General features: G+C 44.0%; 1 protein-coding gene across 11 annotated transcripts in view; it reads right to left on the reverse strand.

Annotated features, from left to right (window-relative positions):
* LOC135260850 (catenin delta-2-like) overlaps positions 1–19631 on the reverse strand; it is a 178266-nt gene that overhangs the window by 35462 nt on the left and 123173 nt on the right. For all 11 annotated transcript variants that reach the window (XM_064346484.1, XM_064346485.1, XM_064346488.1 and 8 more), the window contains 3 exons: positions 14230–14443; positions 6885–7068; positions 669–786 (listed from right to left, as the gene is read on the reverse strand). In XM_064346484.1, coding sequence (XP_064202554.1) covers positions 669–786; positions 6885–7068; positions 14230–14443 — 516 coding nt within the window. The remainder of the gene's footprint in view (positions 1–668; positions 787–6884; positions 7069–14229; positions 14444–19631) is intronic.

Here is a 19631-nt window from a genome sequence, read left to right on the forward strand (position 1 = left end):
AGACCTCAGAGAGATTTGATTTTTTAGAGGTTTCTTTAATCTATCTATCTATCTATCTATCTATCTATCTATCTATCTATATATATATCTATCTATCTATCTATCATCCATTTATTGATTTAATTATTTATTAAGCAGCAAGGTTTAACACAATTCAATATATTACCATAAAGCCCTTAAGTGGCAGGGAATTGTGGGTAAAATATAAGTGTTTTGTGTTGTGTGCACAGGCTGTGCGGCACACTCAAAAGCATTCAGCTTCTTTGCTTCTTTTTTTATTTCAGAGCGAAGCCCAAGAACAGTTATAGAGTTGGAGTAGTTTCATGGCCCAAAGCCTTTTTAAGGCCTACCGAGACTCTGCTCTTGAACAAGGGCCTTGAAGCAGAGCTCTGAAGAAAGTTGCACTCTTCAAGCAATAAGAAGCTCTGTGTGTGCTGCAGCGGAACAAGACCTGGGCCTGCACAGTGCAATGCTGAGCGTCGGGTTCGATTCCCACACAAAGGGCACTGCCTAAGAGGGCCACTGTAGGAAGTAAAGTGGAGTGGCTTCGGAAGAACACCCAGCTGCATCAAATTAATAATGTCTAAAGCCGGCTGCGAGCCTCCATCTAGCAAATAAATAATGCAATACAATGGCTGGGGCTGCGGGCCAGCGTGGAGGCGGCGAACCTTGCTGTCGATCTCGCTGCTCCCCAGCGCGGTCTGGATGACGTAGAGCAGCGCGTCCGTCAGACCCTCGCACTCCCTCATGCGCCTCCGCGCCTCCTCGCCCGCCGAGCTGACGTTCCTGCGACAGAAGAGGAGAGGCAGAGGGGGCAAAGGTCAGCGCACGCGACAAGAGGAGGGGCGGAGGGAGCAGAGGTCAGCGCACGCGCCCCTCTCCAGCCCCACTGTGGTCACACACCTTTCAGCATCGCACTAAATGTACAGTGTCCCTGCTCACCCTATTCTGACACTCACTGCTAGCCTGGCTTATTTGCTCTTGTTGTTTGTGTTCATATCAGCCACAAGTACTTTTGGAACATAAAAATTTGCCAATTACAAAAATAATGTTTGTGTGTTTATCTATTTATATTTAGTGTTTAGCATTTTTTTCCCCCTATTCTCGCAGCAAAGCCCTTGCGACGTGCGGATCATTTAACGTTCGCGGTCACGTTCGCACAAGAAAGGAGGAAGTGGTCAAGACCGTTTGGCATTATGGGTACAGTGGGCTGCTGAGGCTGCATACAAAAATCCACCTTTGATTTCTCCTCAGGAGCGACATCGCAAATCGATGGCGGAGCTCCATTTATTACGCGTAATAGGGCCGTGCGGAGGGAGAAAGCACTCACCTTCGCTGATAGAAAGGTAATAAGCCCTCGCCGCTGGCCCTGCTCTTTATTGCATTACCTTATGAATGGGAAACCCAGTTTGCACATATTGCGCTGCTTATGAAATGGGACACCAATATTCCTCAATGAAAAAAAAATTCTATTCCTTTTATTATTTTGTGATATTGTTTTTTTTTTTTTTCTTCTTCCGTAAATTACTTTCTTTAAAAGATTTATAGAGTTCCACGCACGCCCAAGATTTCCTTGTCAGAAATGTTATTGATCACAGCTGCTGACTTTCACGGGATACATTGTTTGTAATACAATAGACGTCTTTTTTTCCTTCTGCTGAAAGACAGAACGTTCTTTTGGTTCTACAGACTTCATGCCCTTTGAAACTGCGACTTATTAGTACAACAAACCATGTGAACTTTCTTTTTAATAAGTATACTTTGGTTAATAATATATATAACTGCGTAAAGGCACCGGTCCTGCTATGACACACACCAAGCTCACTGCACTGCACACAGAAGCACCCTATCACCGTTTATCATCTCTCATTTGACCCCCTAGCAGAATGCTGAACAGTACAAGATTACATTAGCTAATTTAATTGCTCAGAAGGCACCCTGATCCAGCATCACATGCAGCGGCTTAATTACATATATTATTCATTTGCAGCTGGATATTTACCAAAGCAATTCAGGTTATACAGAAAATCAATGACGGCAAAAGTGATAGCACAAATAAGCACTGTTGATGTGCAGGGAAGTGGGCCATTGAAGCACAATCAGACACATTTCAGCTCACGTGTATCCTTCACTCTCCCTCCCTCCCCCCTTATTAATGCCATTACAATGACATCATGAGATATACTATTTCTCTCACACTGTACTTTCACCTTATCTTCACACTCTATTATGGACTGATTTAATTTCAGAACACTCAGGACTGATAAAACAAAATCAGCTGAGAAGCACAGAATGTTTGGCTTGGAAGCTGATCCACTGCAGCCACTCTCTATCAGATACAGTATGCACCTCATATGATATCTAAATAAGGCATCTATAATGCATTGACTTGGTTATGGTTTTTACAGTCACAGTCATTAAATCACATAAATTTATCAAAGCTGATAAAAAAAGATCAAGCAATTAAACCCATGAAATTAAAGGTACTTATTTATTTATTTATTTATTTATTTATGGTAGAAGGTAGCAAGCAAAACACCTTCATTTGACCCATCTACTGTACTTAAGTGCAATGCATTCAACCACTTTCACTGGGTTTTATGTTACACCTTACAGAAAGGCTAAAGCTAATGTTAAACTCAAACTGTACATAATATATATTAAAAACATAGGAGATGGCACTTGACCTATACCATGACAGTGCTTTCCATCGCATGCTACTCTGCCCCAATGATGAAACTATAGTTAAGCCAAACTGTGTTGCACCTGGTCAGTGATGCCAGTCCAGTACGTGCACACATAACAGCACTGAGTTACTGTGGTTCCCATGCAACATCAGTACGCATGAATGCCATATGCCTAAACCTTACTTTATTAACCTTAGTCTAATCTAGAAGGCTGTGGTAATAGGAAGTCCCATGTTGCTAGTGTGCCAAGCAAGGTTGATCTGTCAGACCATGCTGCCTCATGAATATTAACGAGGGGAGCCAATGGCAACAATTTTAGCGTCAGCAGCGCCAGAGGCACAACTCCCAGCATTTAGCAGAGCTGAATTACCAGCAAACAGAAGAGCCGCTTGTTCGCCTAGGCGACCAGGTGACCGGACTCAGCCGTCAGTCACGACAGAGCCCAGCCCTGCAGGAGCTGGCCCCGCCCCCCACGCAGCTGACCCCGCACGTGAGGGATCACAGATTGCGTGCGGGCGCTGCGCTCGACCCCGGCGACGGCGGGCGAGGCGGGCGGCAACGGCGACGCAGCAGGCTACGAGAGTCGGGCGAATCGCGCAGCGACGAGGAGCTGGCTCCTGCCCCATTAATATTCAGCCAGGCTTCCTGTTCTACTAACGACCCGTGAAATCCATTAATTATCATTCTGAGACCGGGGAGTCCTGCTCAGCCTTTTCTCATAAAGGCAGGCTGGCATAAATCAGCACATTTAAACCCCCCCAACACTCCTGTTCTTTTACCGGCAAAGTTTCATCTGCATTGAATTAAGACTAAAATAAAAGTGTGAGCTTTGATGGAGATTTTTCTAAAGACCTTTACAAATTGAGCAGCGCACGTATGGAGGGCTCAACGCTGTATTGTCTGAAATCTTAGGAATTCATTTTAAATAGGCTTTAATCAATTATTTTCTCACTTTCTTCGCTGTAACTTGGTGAATATGGCATACATTTAAAAATACAATAACTAAGCACATTTAGAGATATATGAAACAGTTGCGTGGAAATGGCACTGATGAATTTATTGGGTGGTACATACATCCAGGAAAGCCATAAGAAACATGGCTGCTAAAACAACAGGGTACAGCAAACCACCTGTTCTGATGATGGCATGCTAATCTGGCCTATGGTAAAACATGGACTGGTGAACAGCTATGGATTACAGTGTCTTGCTATCTCTATTGAATGACAAAACCAATAATGAGATTGCATTGCTCAGTAATCCCAGGCTTTGTCGTCTTTTCTCAAAACTAGAAAGATGATAAATTCCTGCGTAGAACGGTAGAAAGGAGAGCTTTGATGCGGCAGGACGTTTGACATTTTCTCAGACATTTGACAGGATGCAGTCAAGTTTGAATCCTCAGTTGGATGGAAATGAAAAAGAATTCTAATGAGAATGTGCTACATTACCCAGTAAAACTAAGAGTTTAAGAAAATGTCAGACACAAATCTATTTTCATTTGTTCTAAATAAATGAGATAATATGGATTTGCTTACTTTTCAAGTTATCTATTAAACCTAATTAAAATGGGATTCAGTCATGCATGTCACAAGGCTTTTTTTTTCTGTAGCTATTATAAGATCAGTTTTCTTCTTCTAACTTTTCCCCAATAGGAATTTAAGCCTTTTAATGTGGGGTCAACCTGGGAGACAGTTACCAGCGTGAGACACATCGACTCACGTCCTAACTGTAGCTCTTCTTGTATCTGTGCTATTCAAGTAATGCAATTAATTATGTTCATTTCCAGACCACTGCATTTCCTCAGGCCTCGTATAAGTAATGTGACAAAAATAAAACACCAAGGAATTCATTTCAGACAACCGTGCCTTTCCTTTAATACCCTCAGAGGTATCTCTTGAAGAATTTTGGCAGATTTGGTCTGGTGATCTCCCCATAGGAGCAAAAAAGTTTGGGGAAATTTTCATCCAATCCTGTGCTACAGTTTTTTCTTCTTTTTTTTTTCTCGATGTGTCCTAAACCTCTGGGAATCCCTGGTTGTAGCTCTAGCAAGTACCGTTTTATTGTAAATATATATTTGACTGGAACTGGGACCTAAAAATAAATGCAATGCAAAATGGGCACTTAATTTTGGTCTTTTGTGAAAGAAAAAAATATTGTGTTTAACTGTACTGTGTCTACTGTTCTTTAGATAGGGTGATAGATAATTCACCGTCCATATAAGAGATTATTCTGGTATACACACGTGACTTGACAATCATGGATTCATGCTTCAACAAACTTGCTACTAACATCAAATGGACTACTGATTAACACCGGGCTAGAACTTAACAACATTTATAGTAAATAATAAATAAATATACACTGGATCATGGCCAACAATCTTGTCATGAAATATGGCGTTTTTGCAGCGCGTGCACCTATACCAGCACAACTGGAGGACAGTTTCACAAAACGTATTTCTGTACAGAAGACAGCAGCGCTCCCCTGTCTGCCTGTCCCCATCCCATCAAGAGTGTGCGTGTGTTAAACATCACACCCACGGAGCGGTACCCTTAGAGCCACACCCCTCTGATCTTAACCGACGCCTTCCACTGCTCAGGGATGATTTAAATTGCCTTGCAATGTCATTCATCTCTGTCCAAAAGACACAGGGCGTGGGGGGATAAGACCTCTGCCCCCTACTGTTCGCAAGTATAAAAAGAGTGCACAATAACTAAAAAAATAAAAATGAAAGTGACTGAGGGCACTCCCAGAAGACACGAACACAGGAGCGCACTCGTTTGAGTGTGCTCTTCATCTGTTCTTTGGTGAGCGCTTTAAACTTGAGTTTATCTTCCTGTGCTTTTCAACTACCATCCGGAATAGCCAAAAAGAATTCAGAGGCTGAGGGAGGAAATGTGTGTTCAGCGTTCATTAAAATGAAACTACGGATTGTTTTACATTAAACAGTCTTCAGAGGTTCCCTCTAGCAAACTGTACCGGACCATTTTGTTCACATAATTGGTGTTAAGATACCATGGTTGCAGTTTGGGTATTTTGGATTAATATTTTCAGCATTCTGAGTGAATGCGAGGGGATATTTTTCTCCATTGAGGCCTTTATAAATGCGAATAATTTTCTTTCAGGCTGTGCACCTGCTTTTTCCACAGGTAGGTAGGGTAGGGGGAGCATCAGGGGGAGGGGTAGGGGGGGTGCGGACCGGGGAAGGGAGTGCAGAGAGGGGGGTGGAGTCAGTACTGCAGAAACAACGGTTCAGTGGTTCTCGATGAGTTATTGAGCGCGCTCTGAGCCCTGGGAATGAGAGAACAGCACAAGCCAGGCATCCCTGAGCAGAATCGGTGATATTCGAGATCAGAAATGTGACTGAGAGACACGCGGCCCGTCTGCACGGCAGGCGTCGGCGGACCGGGAGAGTGTCCTTATTAAAAAAAGGGGACTACAAGTTTAAAGGATTCGCTTCTGTGCCAGGAGTGTGACTGCTCTTGCTAAATCCCTACAGCACAGGCAGGGCAGTGACAATGTGCTCATACACTGCCTCTCTGCTCTGGCTTTCTCTAGAATACGCTAGAGCTCGCTAAGGCATATGGTGGCAACCAGCAGAACAGAATTTCCGCAATTATTTCAATTATATTAATATAGATTTAATTAAGCCATCTTATCATGTTGGCTGATTTTAACCCCTGACTGAGATAATGGCACTCCTGGCAGGATGACCAGTGATCTTTAGGAATGAGTTGCATCTATTACAATTATGTAATTAAATAATTGCCGCTTCCTATACACCCCCAGAGCCAGAACTTAAAGTATCCTTATGAGCAGCAGATGAGATGCATTGGCAGAGCAGGAAAGGTCATCAGAGCTGAGGGAGGGGCTTAGCATTAGGATGAGGTGGAGGGAATGTGAGTAGTGGGAATGTGAAAACCAGTACACTAGAGTAAGGGGTGGGGCACTAGCATAAAGGGAGGAGCAAAGGAGTGCAGTTGAGGTAGAGAAGCGGTGGGAAGACCAACACAGCACTGGAGAGAAAGGCGGAGCAGCGCAGTGGGCGGTGCAATGGGACAGAGGCGGAGCTAGTGCAGGGCTGCATTAGAACAGAGAAGAGGGATGAAAGCAGCTTCTGACAGTTAGAGGAAGGGAAGAAAGAGAGTGACAGGGAGAGTGAGAGAGACAGGGAGAGAGAGTGAGAGCGGCAGAGCTGACCTCAGGCATCCCGTGGCGTTGCGTAGGACCTGTGAGGAGTGCAGGTGCAGTTTTCGGTCCTCCCGGTGGGGCGAGGCCTCCCAGCCCGAGTGGGGGATGATCACGGTGTTGGTCAGCACCGCCAGGGCGTCCTGGATGATGGGCATCTTCAGGGCATCGCAGGAGGACAGGTTCCACAGCACACCTGCAGGGGGAGCCAGAGAGGCCAATGCTAAAGCTGGGCACTCGGGGGTAATGTGGTGAGTGACCGCCAGTGTAGAGCAGGGGTTTGGGAAATGGGACTATAACCAAGAGGTTGCAAGTTTGCATCCTGGCTGAATAGTTGCCATTATTGAGAATGGTGCTTAAGCTAAAGTACCGAAAGGGAAAAATTCATGTGTAAGACATGATTGCTAATAACGATGTTGATGTACAAATCATAATAACACACACATTGATCGCCCATGACATTCAAACATCTTCACGCAACAGGAGATTGTCTGTGGTAATGCCTTTTCATGAGACAAACAAAGAGCACTATTACATTTAACGTGACTGGGAACCACAAGTGATTAAACCAGTCACCATTAATTAAAAAAACAAGTAAAAAATGGCATAGCTCTAATTACCTCCCCAGACATGATATCTCAACAATCCCATGACCTTAGGCGCTGAATACTGCTGTAAAATGTCCCGTAATCCAAACGACATCAACAACTGAACAGTAATGGCATCTTAATAACAAGTGAGCGACAGTTTGACAAATTCTCTACAGGGAAAGATGAGTGTTTTTTAAACCCAGTACATCGTTTTCAGGAGCATTTGGGATAAATTGCAGATTAGCACCTGCACCACAGTTTGGTACATCAAGCTGTCCGTCAGGCGAACACGGCAGATGTCACCAAAGGGCAGCCGTGATTGGCCGAGCCACTGAAAGAAAAACGATTGGCCAGGGGATTCTGATAACAAGTAATAGCTCTGAGTCACAGAACAGCCACAGAAATGTATCAGGCTCCGTCGTATTAGCTCACAGTGCAAACACAATTCCACGGGACATGGCCAGGGGCTCAGAAACAAATTGCCACATCTTCCATGTGTCAACCAGTGGCAACCTGTGTAAGTTTCCCTGGCGCTAAATCACTTTCATTGCATGGACACATCTCTCTTCTCAGGGTACACTTAAGGAGATGCCTGGCTTTGTCTAAGTGTTTTTATGCCCACCCTCCTCTGCCAATTTGGACTGCGCCATTGTGCTCACACTGCAACACTCGTATCAATCTCTGTCGTCAATTTTGGGAGGCCTGAAAACAAGCATGTTCTCCTCCAAAGCACACGACGCCACCACCACTTCTGTCCACCACAGCTGGCACCAGCAAACTTGTGCAAATCAATGGAAACTAAAATGTAAAAGAAACTACAAGGAAGATTCTGCACAAAAATACTGCCAAAATAAATCATTCAGCATCTTCGTCCCTTTCTTAAATCAGTTATGGATCTTGAGTCCGTGCGAGAGAGATTACACAGACAAGAAAATGCAGGAATCAAAAACCCTGCACTGCAGAATACCGTGGCAGCATTAGAAAAGAAAATCTAATTTATCCAGGAGTGGCCTACTTTATTGAAACAAAACACCATGTCGGGTTTCGTGGGAAGAGATAAGCGTACCTTCCTGAGAGGGATGGAGATTTGGTATAATTTATTTCTGCAATAGGAAGCGGTTTTCATCATTACCTGAAATCACTGTACTCCAGCGCCCTGAGCATTAATCCTGATTTAAAGTCCTGATTTCCCAAATTGCATATGATGGTTATGTCACCAGATCTATATCATCTTGGAATGAAAAGGCACATCACTATTCATAACAATGTTAATATCATATTATATTACATGCCAGTTATAAATCATGCAACAGTATAGCATGCTAACCAATTGATTTTTTTGTTTTTGTTTTGAAGCTTTAGGGTAGAAATTGAATTTCCTACTAAAAATCAGTTGCCCCCTGATGATAAATCAAATATGTAATGATTGCGCTGTTATTTTAGCCCCCACTGACCGTAAACGTTACCTGGCTGGTATTTTCTGTAAAACGTGTCTTCTTTAAAAGCCACTCGATGGTTTGCTTTGATTTTACATATTGACAGTGATGAACAACAGGACCACACGAGACAAAAGTCATGTGAGAGAGAAAGAACGGTATGCAGCAAAATGTTTAGCATAAAAAAACTCTGCCAGAGTACTTATAACACTCACAGAGTAGACGTAGACTTTAACTCATGAAACGGGTGTTAGAGTTGAATTAACACTGAGAATTCCGCTGGGTAGGATGAGAGTGGAGGGTAGGAGACGTAGAGAATGCCAGGCACCACCTGTGAGGGGGTGAACACTCTGTACCATCAGTGTGCTGTTCAAGCCTTATGCAATGAAAAAGGTGAGAATTTCCCTGTTACTGGCAAATACTCCAGCATATAAACAGCGCTATTGAAAAAGAACATTCTCTGCTGCAGCACTGTGCTGTTGCTCAGACCAGCCCCTTTTGTCATCTGCCTCGCTCAGAAACGGGGGGACAGGCAGGCAGAGTCCAGCCAGGGTCCCGCAGAGATCACATGATCGTTTTATTAACAGGAAGCCAGCAAAGTGCATCAAACTTTCCTCCATATGGGGAGTGATTGACAGCATCGCATTTCCACGGGGGAGGACAGAGCAGCGGATATGGCCTCGCAACACTCCCAGGGCCACCCAGAGTATTACCCACAATGCCACAACGTGGCGTGGCCATGATGGATGACTGGTATGCCAGATGGGGTTTGACTGATAGGTCGTGGACCCTTGTACCCGCTCGCCCCCCCCCACCCCCCCACCCCACTCCGTCCCCCATGCTTTCTGGGATGACAGTCAGATGGATATACAGATGTGCTACGAGATACTGGGCCAAGATTATAATGGCACCTTATTTAAAGAAATGCTTTGATGACTACACGCATGTACAAAATAAATAAATGAATAAATGTATAAATAGATAAAATAACCCTTTAATGTCACAGCCGAACAGGGAGTCTAGAGAAAAAGCCAGAGCTTGAGAGCTTGTTTACAGAAAAATGTTGCATGAAGGACCTGTGCTGTCAAAATGTCTTCATGTTCTTTGTCAAGAGAGAAATGGATGTAACTAATGGCAAGTACTATAAGTGAAAAATTAAGTATAAATTCAAAAGACTGCAAATGATTGACGGTATTGTGGTGGACTGGGCATTATTGCATTACATAAACCTTTGATTTGCGATTGGTGTCATTAAAGAAGAATGATATACAGTATTTGTGATGGATTGCTTTTTACTGAAGCAATGCTGAGACAGGCAGTCTCATTTATTAAACAGTATGCAATAATACTATCAGTGCACAGACTATCCCTTAAGCATTTCTTATGTTGCCCACTAACAGCTGCTAAGTGTAGTTCATTTGCCACTTAATCAACTTAAATTGCTCCACAGTTGAATTTGTGATTTTGCTCAAAATAACCTGTAGGCAGGAAAAAAACCTGACACTGCTTTGCATTCTCACCAGCTGAGAAGCTAAAAGACCCTCCGTTTTTTGGCTAGGGTGTGGGCCACAGAGGCCAGAGGTGGGCAGTTTCATTCCTGGAGGGCTAGAGGGCATTAGTTCTATACACCAACACCAGTTTACTGATGGGTTAGACCGCAATTAATTGTTTCAAATTAAGACCCAAAAACAGGCACCAGCTTTGATTTACAAGCTTGTCAATAAATTCATCTAAAATGCCAGATCACGCATAAGATTGGGCCAGCTACATAAGAGCAAATTTAAGAACAAAATGTGGCATGAAATCCATAAACCGATTGGCCCTCCGTGGCTGGCCCTGATGCCCTCCACACCCACTCGTGACCGGAATATTTACAATATTGAATGAAGGGTCACATTACTTCTTGTTTTAAAATTCCACAAATTAAAAATAAGAATAATAAATGACTGGGCGTGGCATTTCAGAGAAGAGCACACACACTATTCACCATTATTAGGCAATGGGCAGTGAACCCTAAGGAAACTGTTCAGTTAGACTGATCAAGCGCTCTCCGATTCGCTGTTGTTTATCACTGCTAAGGCAATCTGGTCTCATTATAATTCTGAATACATGCAGACGCTCGGTGTCTAAGTAAGTCTGTCGGTAGGTTGTTATTATAATTAAGGCATCTTTGTTAGAACTGGATGCATCTGTTGACTGCACGGTACCACCTGTGGGAAGAACATCCTCCAAGGGGAATAAAATATCTATCTCTGTCCAAACAAAAAAACTTAAACCGGCTCTTTAACTGTCCAGCAAGATTGTCTTTGCCTGAAGAGTAAATTGGCCACTGTGCTTTACTTCCTTCTGTGCAATTTCAATTTATTTGACTACTATTCTCGGCGCTGGCCAGCATAATCTCTCCAAACGAGTTCGATGCGCAGTCTCAGGAAACCGTCTCCGTCTTCCCGCTTGCATCTTTATTCCGCGCACGATTTTCCGGGGAGCCGTGAGCGCACAAAGCCTTTCCTCGGAGGCGCCGGCGTGCGGCTCACCTGGGCGGCGGCGGCGGCGGTGTGCGACCGCATCACAGGAAGGCATTAACATCTTACGGCCGCTATCTGCTCCGCGTCCTGTTTCGCGCTTCCTGGGGCCCGCGCGGCGCGTTTCTCACTCCGGAGATGAAGGAGGTTAATTGCCTCGGCCCGACACGGGGGGACGGGGGGGACGGGTGCACCCCTGCCGGTCCGTTCACATGAAGGGGCGAAGTGTGAGGACACCCGCTGGGGTGAACCCAAATGAACTCTGTCGGGACGGCGGGGGGAGGTGACGTGAGCGCCGTGTAGAGGTGTTCAAGGTGACAGCGGCAACGAGAGGCCCTGGCTAACCCAGTAAACGCAGGTTCTGACTTCATAAGGCCTCACTCCCAGTGGGAAAACCCGCCTGGGTTTGGCGGGTAATAAACAAGTGCGTGTGAAGGTGCTGCGCGTTGACGAAACTTTGGCCTTCTGTAAAATAAAGGGCACAAAAAGCACCTCTGTTCTCAATACAATTCTCGAATACAAACCCAGAGAACCTTTGAAGTTGCAGAAGGATGTACATTTCCATGTAGTTATAGACCTGCTTTGCACAAAATTCATGACTTTTTCCCCTCTGTGTATGTATCTGTGTGTAATACTAAACACCTTTCCTTTACTACATAATGAGACTACACATAAAAATTACCTAAATTTTAAAACCATGAATGTCAAATTTTAAAACCACAGATTTCTTTAGGTTCAAACACATACACATATAAATGTTAAATTATGACCACAAGAGACATCAGTCATTATAAGTGAACACCACAGGTACCCATTAAACAGGATACTAGCTTAATAATAACTCTATACATTACTCTTAAAATGTTCAGCCCATTTAAAATAATTTCAATTTTGGGAATTGAAAAAAATAGCAATGAAACTGAACTGGCAGCCAGCTGGACCTCCAACACAGTAAGAAAGCTGCTAGCAAGCCTCCTTCCTCTCTGCCCACTGTCCTTCTGGTTCCTGGCAGCCTGGTGCCAGTACTGGTGCCATAGGCTACTGCTCCTGTGGGTAATCTTAGCACAGTGACAAAGACTTCCAATGAGGCAAAACTGGCAGCATAACTTCTATGAAACACAGGATTGATATAATGCAAAGATGAGCTTTCCGTGTCTCCAGGTACACAATTTATTTTGTGTACATCAAATACACTCAGTGTATTACAAAATGGAAATTGAATTTTAAGAATGTATGCATGAAAACTGGAGACTGCAGCAAGTGATGAGAAATAAATAAAAATATGCACCTTGAATTGTTTTTCAGCATAACCCAAATGTGTTGGAAGATATTCATCTGGCATATGGGGGACTCTGGGGTTGAATATTTATTTGAAGGTGAAACTTTCTGAAACAACTCTCACTACAGTCTACTTGACTCACTGAGATCACAGTGAATGTGCTATTCAGACAAAGGTACCATTCTGCCATTTAGTTTTGAAAATAATCTTTATAAACACTAACCCAAAGCTCTTTGGTTTCTAAATCAGGTAACAAACAACTATGGGGAAAAAAAGCTTTCTTTCATTTCCATGCCATAGGAGCAGCTATGAAAAGACTGCCTCCTCTGTTGAACAACAGTGAGCCACCATTTTGTTTCATTTGCTCAGGAGTCGCTACTGCGCATGTTGCTATAGGAAACGGTCAAAGCCCCTTGCGTTTGGAGGGTTCCACGGTTCAGTGATCTATGAATGCTGTTCCCGAGGAAAGCAGTGCTCCGTTGGGGAGGAGTGACCCATGCAGACTGTGTTTCCTTTAAAGCGCCGACTCGCCCATGGGAGAAAGAAGGGCATGTGTGACACGAGAGCTCTCATCTCTCGTGCAAAAGAGACGGTGCAGATCTAAATGACAAAACCCACACCAATCTTGTCAAAGAAAGGAAGAACAAACAATTTTTTTGTTTGTGATGCTGGAAATATCCTCTTAGTTCAGATAAGTGCAGGAAATTACAAGTCTCCAGCCAACGGCGAAGAAAAAATAATAGTTATTCTGAATAAAAAAATTGCTAAAATGTTTAGCTTCTCTGGTATTTGTATATATATTTTGGGTTCTCTACCATTATATCTATAACCTTTCCAACCTATTTAAACTACTAAATAATAATTTCCCCCTGTCTGTCAGCAAGTACAAAATAAAATCTTATACTAATTAATTGCTTCTATATTACTGGTTAGTTCAGCAAGCTGTAACCTAAGACCAACAAGGTATCATAGCAACTGGCTCCGTAAACGCTAGAAAGGTTTGACTGCCTGGAAATGTTTGGAGGCTTGCATCGCTGAGCAAAACAAATTAGTTTAGTACAGTCCCCCTGCCAACAAGACAATCGACTCGGCCTCTGCTAAATCTGCCGTTTCTGCCAGACATCTATGTTTGGCCTCACAGGCGAAAGCACAATCCTCTCCTTGCAAAGTGGAGCACTGAAGAGAACCAGGAAGCATTGACGCCGCTGGCTCAGCACGCCACCACATTATTCACATGCTTACTGGATACCTCTCCTCCACTGCAATGCACACGCCTGGTGCATTCACACGCCCATTTATGCAGCTTAATGATTACTGACACGAGTCGGGTTAGTCAATAAATGTGAATTATTTGTGGATAGTCAGGGCCTAACATAAAAATAACAATAAATAAATAAATGTAATGCAATACAACCAAAACCAAACTTAGACATTTGACAGATGAAATTCAAGCATGCGGCATTCACTGTAGTAATAGCATAGCTATTAAAGGTTAATTACATGTGATAAGCTCAGCGGGCTGGGCTTCACCTGTGAGGAGTTCACGGATCTCCACGTCGGTGGTCTTCCGCAGCAGGCGCACCAGCGCGGGGATCCCGCCGCAGTTCTTCAGGGCGATCTTGTTGTCGTCGTTGGCCTTGCCGTACACCAGGTTTCTGAGGGCCCCGCAGGCGCTGCGGTGAACCTCCGCCATGCGGTGATCCAGCAGGTCCACCAGCAGCTGGATGCCTCCCTGCCTCCGGATCTGTCACACGCACGGACGCACAGGCACCCAAGCAAGCAGACGCACAGGCACAGAAGCACACACACACACACACACACCACACACACAGGCACACACGCACACACACACACAGGCGCGCAAGAACACACACACACACACACACACACACACCACACACACAGGCACACACGCACACACACACACAGGCACGCAAGCACACCACACACACACACGGCACGCAAGCACACACGCACACACACACACCACACACACAGGCACACACGCACACACACACACAGGCACGCAAGCACAACAACACAACAACACAGCACACACACACACAGCATGCAAGAACACACACACGCACACACGCACACACACACCACACACACAGTAGCACACACGCACACCACACACACAGGCACGCAAGAACACCACCACCACCGGCATCCAGCACGCCGCACACACACACACACCACACACAGAGGCACGCACACACACACACACACACACAGGCACGCAAGAACACACACACACACACACAGGTACGCATGCACGCACGCACACACACACACACACACACACACAGGCACAAACACACACATAGACACGCAAGCACACACACACGCACACACACACACACACACACACAGGCACAAACACACACATAGGCACGCAAGCACGCACGTACGCACACACACACACACACACACACACAGAGGAGAGGAGCAGAGGGTCACTCCATAGTCCCACATGTGAGATATATTCTGTTTATAACATTGTTTATGGCGGTTTCGAGGAAAGCACTCTCGTGAATTTAGGGGAGAATTCTGCAGACATGAGACACAACCAGGCATTCCAAATTGTTAGTACAAAGTACAAAAGTTTGCCCTGTTTAAAAATAATCTGTACCTGGAGCACAGGCATTAATGAATTAACACGGCGTATTTTATTATTGCTATGGGCCTAAGAACCCCAGTGTTATTGGTTTAGTGCTTTATTTATGCATTTAATGAATGAACAATAAACAGGCATCACATGCAAAAAATTCAGGTATTGTAGCGAAAGGCTAAAACTGATGAAGCTGCTGTCTGAGCAGGCAGTGGCACTCTGGGAAAGACCGGGGGCGTCGGCTAGCCTGCATCGCCTATTTCTGCTGCAAAAACACCATGCGCCGAAGGTGTCCAATCCCTCTCGCCATCGTCTAGAGAAAGGCTATAAAACTGCCAGAGCAATTCTCTGTCCCCTGCCGTAAGCACACGCGCGCAGCTCTGACAGTAGGCCCGGCTGCGGCTCTGTCAGATTTCCTGTTGTCTCCTGTTTAAACTGCCATTCCCCCGCCTGCGAAGCCAGAGCAGAGGGGAACTCGCTGGTTCAGCTTCAGTTGTCCAGAGATGCAATTCAAATGCATGCTACACAAACACATTCCAGTCCCTTTAAGAGACTAAGGTCTGGACACAAGTGCAATTTTCCATCAATGTGTCAATCTTTCTAGGTCAAAGTTAAGGTAAGATGTTGACTGGAACCAGGCCTACAGTAAATCTGAATACGTCGGCATAGATACGTCAGTCAAAGAGCAGAAGGCAGGACAGCAGAATTTATAGACTAAGCAGATGGTTAGCTCAAAATTCTTAACAATGAAAGCTGTGACTCCTTGTCATTTATGTTTGAAACATTCAGGAGTACAACCATGTATAACACAGAACGGACATTTTGAAACACCAAAAGCACCAAAAAACCTCATTAACAAGCTCCTGTATTACAGAAAGAGGCAGGGTAGAAGAAGCACAGGAGCTGACCTTTTTGGTTTGTTTATGATAAGATCTGATCACAACATTTATCTTCAACAAAGTGGTGGCGCTCAGTTGGTCCAAGAATCACACGAACATACATTCTGAAACCACCAAAACCCCAATCTGAACATAATATCTAGACATGGAAGGCCTGGGGCTTAATTTGTCAATGTTTTTCATGTTGCATCACGGTGAGGAGAGAGAGCGATTTTAAAACGCTTCTTTGTGTATGAAACACGGCAGAGGTTTTACATTATCGCAGTTAGGTGCGTTACATCAAGACGGAGGATTCGGAAGCTCAGCCGAGAGACGCGAATATCATGCAAACGCATCAGACAGTGTCAACAGCTCAGGAGTCCAGATGAGAAATGGATGCAGGCTTTCTTGGCAGAAGAAAAAAAAAAAAGAGAAAGGAGTGAGGAAAAAAAGCAATTAACTCTTTAAATGTCACCGCGCTGTAATCTAGCTCACATCGCCAATCAACCCTGGAGGAACGGCAGCGGCAGATTCAATTTGGGTAAAATTCATCGCCTCAGTAAGTGGTGCTGTGTGGACAGTGCAGTGCTGTTGGGAGTCTAGACGTGGCGTAAGCTCTGTCTGACTCACTGGGTCATAGTTTTTTCCCATTTCTGTGGTGGAAAACCAAGAAACCTGGACTGGATTCAAGTATGGAACAGAGCGATAACCCACAATCCCCTTACAATGCTGAGTAAAAACCCTGGACTGGATTCAAGTATGGAACAGAGCAATAACCCACAATCCCCTTACAATGCTGAGTAAAAACCCTGGACTGGATTCAAGTATGGAACAGAGCAATAACCCACAATCCCCTTACAATGCTAAGTAAAAACCCTGGACTGGATTCCAGTACGGAACAGAACAATAACCCACAATCCCCTTACAATGCTGAGTAAAAACCCTGGACTGGATTCCAGTATGGAACTGAGCAATAACCCACAATCCTCTTACAGTGCTGGGTAGGGATCGGGGCACGTGGCTTAGGGTCTATAACAGGGGAGACAAACCCTGCTCCTGGAGAGCCACAGAGCTTCAACACTTAATCAAAGCTGTTAATTATACAATTAACTTGCCTCGTGTGATTTCTAGCAACATCTGTTGCCAATTTGAAGGTAAGAACAGAAACCATCAGAACCCATGACTATCGAAAGCAGGGCTAACCACCCTTGGCTGGCAGCATGACTCCACCAACCTGATATCACACACAGGAAGGGAGAATCAGAATCCCACATCCTTACAGAGCCAGCAAGTGTCCTGAGCAATGATATAACACCTGAAACAGTTGTATTGCATTACATTACATTACATGATGTTACATAATTACATTGTAGTCCATAATTCGGAGTGGCAAAAGTTGAAAGGGTTAGTTCTGGGTTTTCTTGGCAATTAGAAGTGCATGCGACACTCACTGTGCTGCGACTAAGGGAACAGCCACTTACAAACTCACACTACTCAGACGAGCTCATCCTGTGACATGTGCTAGGGAGAAGCGACAGAGAAAGGTAATAAAAGCCCAGATGATGTCTTATGATTGCATTTCTGTTTCTTTGGAGGGAGCTGATGATGTCTTTAAAGTGGAATTTGCACACATTTGCGCAGGAAAAGAATTAATAGATATCACCGGCAATGCTATCAATCCTCCATCACACGTGTGCTGCATCATTCCAAATGGAATTTCTGTCCATATTCCAATTTGATTGTGACACTTTCTGAAGATTAATCAGCTCACAGCTTGGTTGAGGGTGATGATTTCTGAGGCTCTAGACAGCTCTCCCCATAGGATTTGACATGGAGTGAATCATAGGTTTACAGTCTAATTCTGTCAGGGTAAAATATGCGGAAAAAAACAAAATGTGACAAGAAAGTAATATCACTTTGATGTGAAGATGATTATCATACTACGGTTACTGAATATAACCTGTGTGTGTGTGTATGTGAGATAATGTACGAATGTATGGGCTATGTATATGTAAGGAATATGCGGGGAAGTGTATGGATGTAGGTGACTGTCTGAGTGAATCTGTAAACATGCTATCTTTAAAGCCTTGCACAAGTACAAAACATAAATCATACATTGGTATTTACGATGGGAAAATTCACAGAACCGAGTTTTCTAATGTTCTATATTTGTGAATCACCATTTTGTTCCAGAGATTTTCAATATTCAGTTGCATTCTTTGCCCAGTTCTGGACAGTCCGTACCACCAAAGAATGTTCTGATCAGCCAGAGCACTCATTCTTGTACAGTCAGACAAGGACAATCTCACTGACCAAAACCATTTCTCTTGCATGAAGCTACACCCAAACATGCTAGCAATAGCCGACCTCTTTTCTGTGATCCAGTGTCTTAGCTGGTTGAGCCACCCAACAGTGCTTCCTCAATATCTCCTTATATGGCATAGAAACCGGTTATGCCAGCTTCCTTTTGGTACTGGCACAGTCAGGCTTCAGCACCAGGCCACAGGGAGTCTAGTGTCTTAGGATGAGTCATCCTGCTCTTCATGGTTCCCCATGGCTTTCTGTTGCTGAAGTACTTTTATACAGCATCAAACCTCCCTTAGTAAGTAACGGTGCATGTTTGTTTTTGGACATATTCAATTAATTAAATCTTAACAATTACAATAACAATCAAGTGCTTATTCAATTAAAGAAAAAGACAGTGTTTTTTAAATGGCCGATTGTGGGTTTTATTCATCTTCATCTTCCTCGCATTTTCAATTTGGGTTTTCATTGTTTGTTGTCCTGGGTTTTTTTTAACCGCGTTCTCCTCTTGTAACAGAAGGTAAATTAGATAACACAACAACCATAAAATAAATTTAGTGAGGAGTGCTAATTGAACACGTACCTACAATTCTCCAGGGTGCTATTTGTTAAAACAAGCTTCTTACAAGGCAACGGTGCTGTCTGTTCTGTCCGCTTCCTCACTCAGAAGTCCTGAAGGTCACTTAGAAAATGGCAGCTGAGCACGTTTTTATGAAACAGTGCACTAACTTCGTTATGGAACCGGTTTAAACAAATGACACAACCCATGTGACTGACAATTACTGAATATGCACATTTTCACTCCCCAATCTGAAAATACCCATTCAGTTTTCACAAAACCTTTTATTTATTTATTTTAAATTCTGCCTGTAATCCTAAAAACCACAGAAAGGTCAGGTCCTAAACTACAGTGATGGAACATGTGGTCTGTATTTTGGCTTTGTTTCAGAATGCTTGACAGTGATTCTGAATGAGATCGGGTTGCTCTATTCTGCACAGAACCCAATTAATTCCGTAATGCACTGTGCATTTCATTATTTAAATATAATACGTAAAACTGAAGTCTAGCCATCTGCAGAGCCTGAAAAATAACACCAAACACAAAATCAGAAAACAGCATTCCTCCAATAACAAAC

Source organism: Anguilla rostrata, chromosome 8 (genome assembly GCF_018555375.3).
Source record: "Anguilla rostrata isolate EN2019 chromosome 8, ASM1855537v3, whole genome shotgun sequence".
Lineage (NCBI taxonomy): Eukaryota > Metazoa > Chordata > Actinopteri > Anguilliformes > Anguillidae > Anguilla > Anguilla rostrata.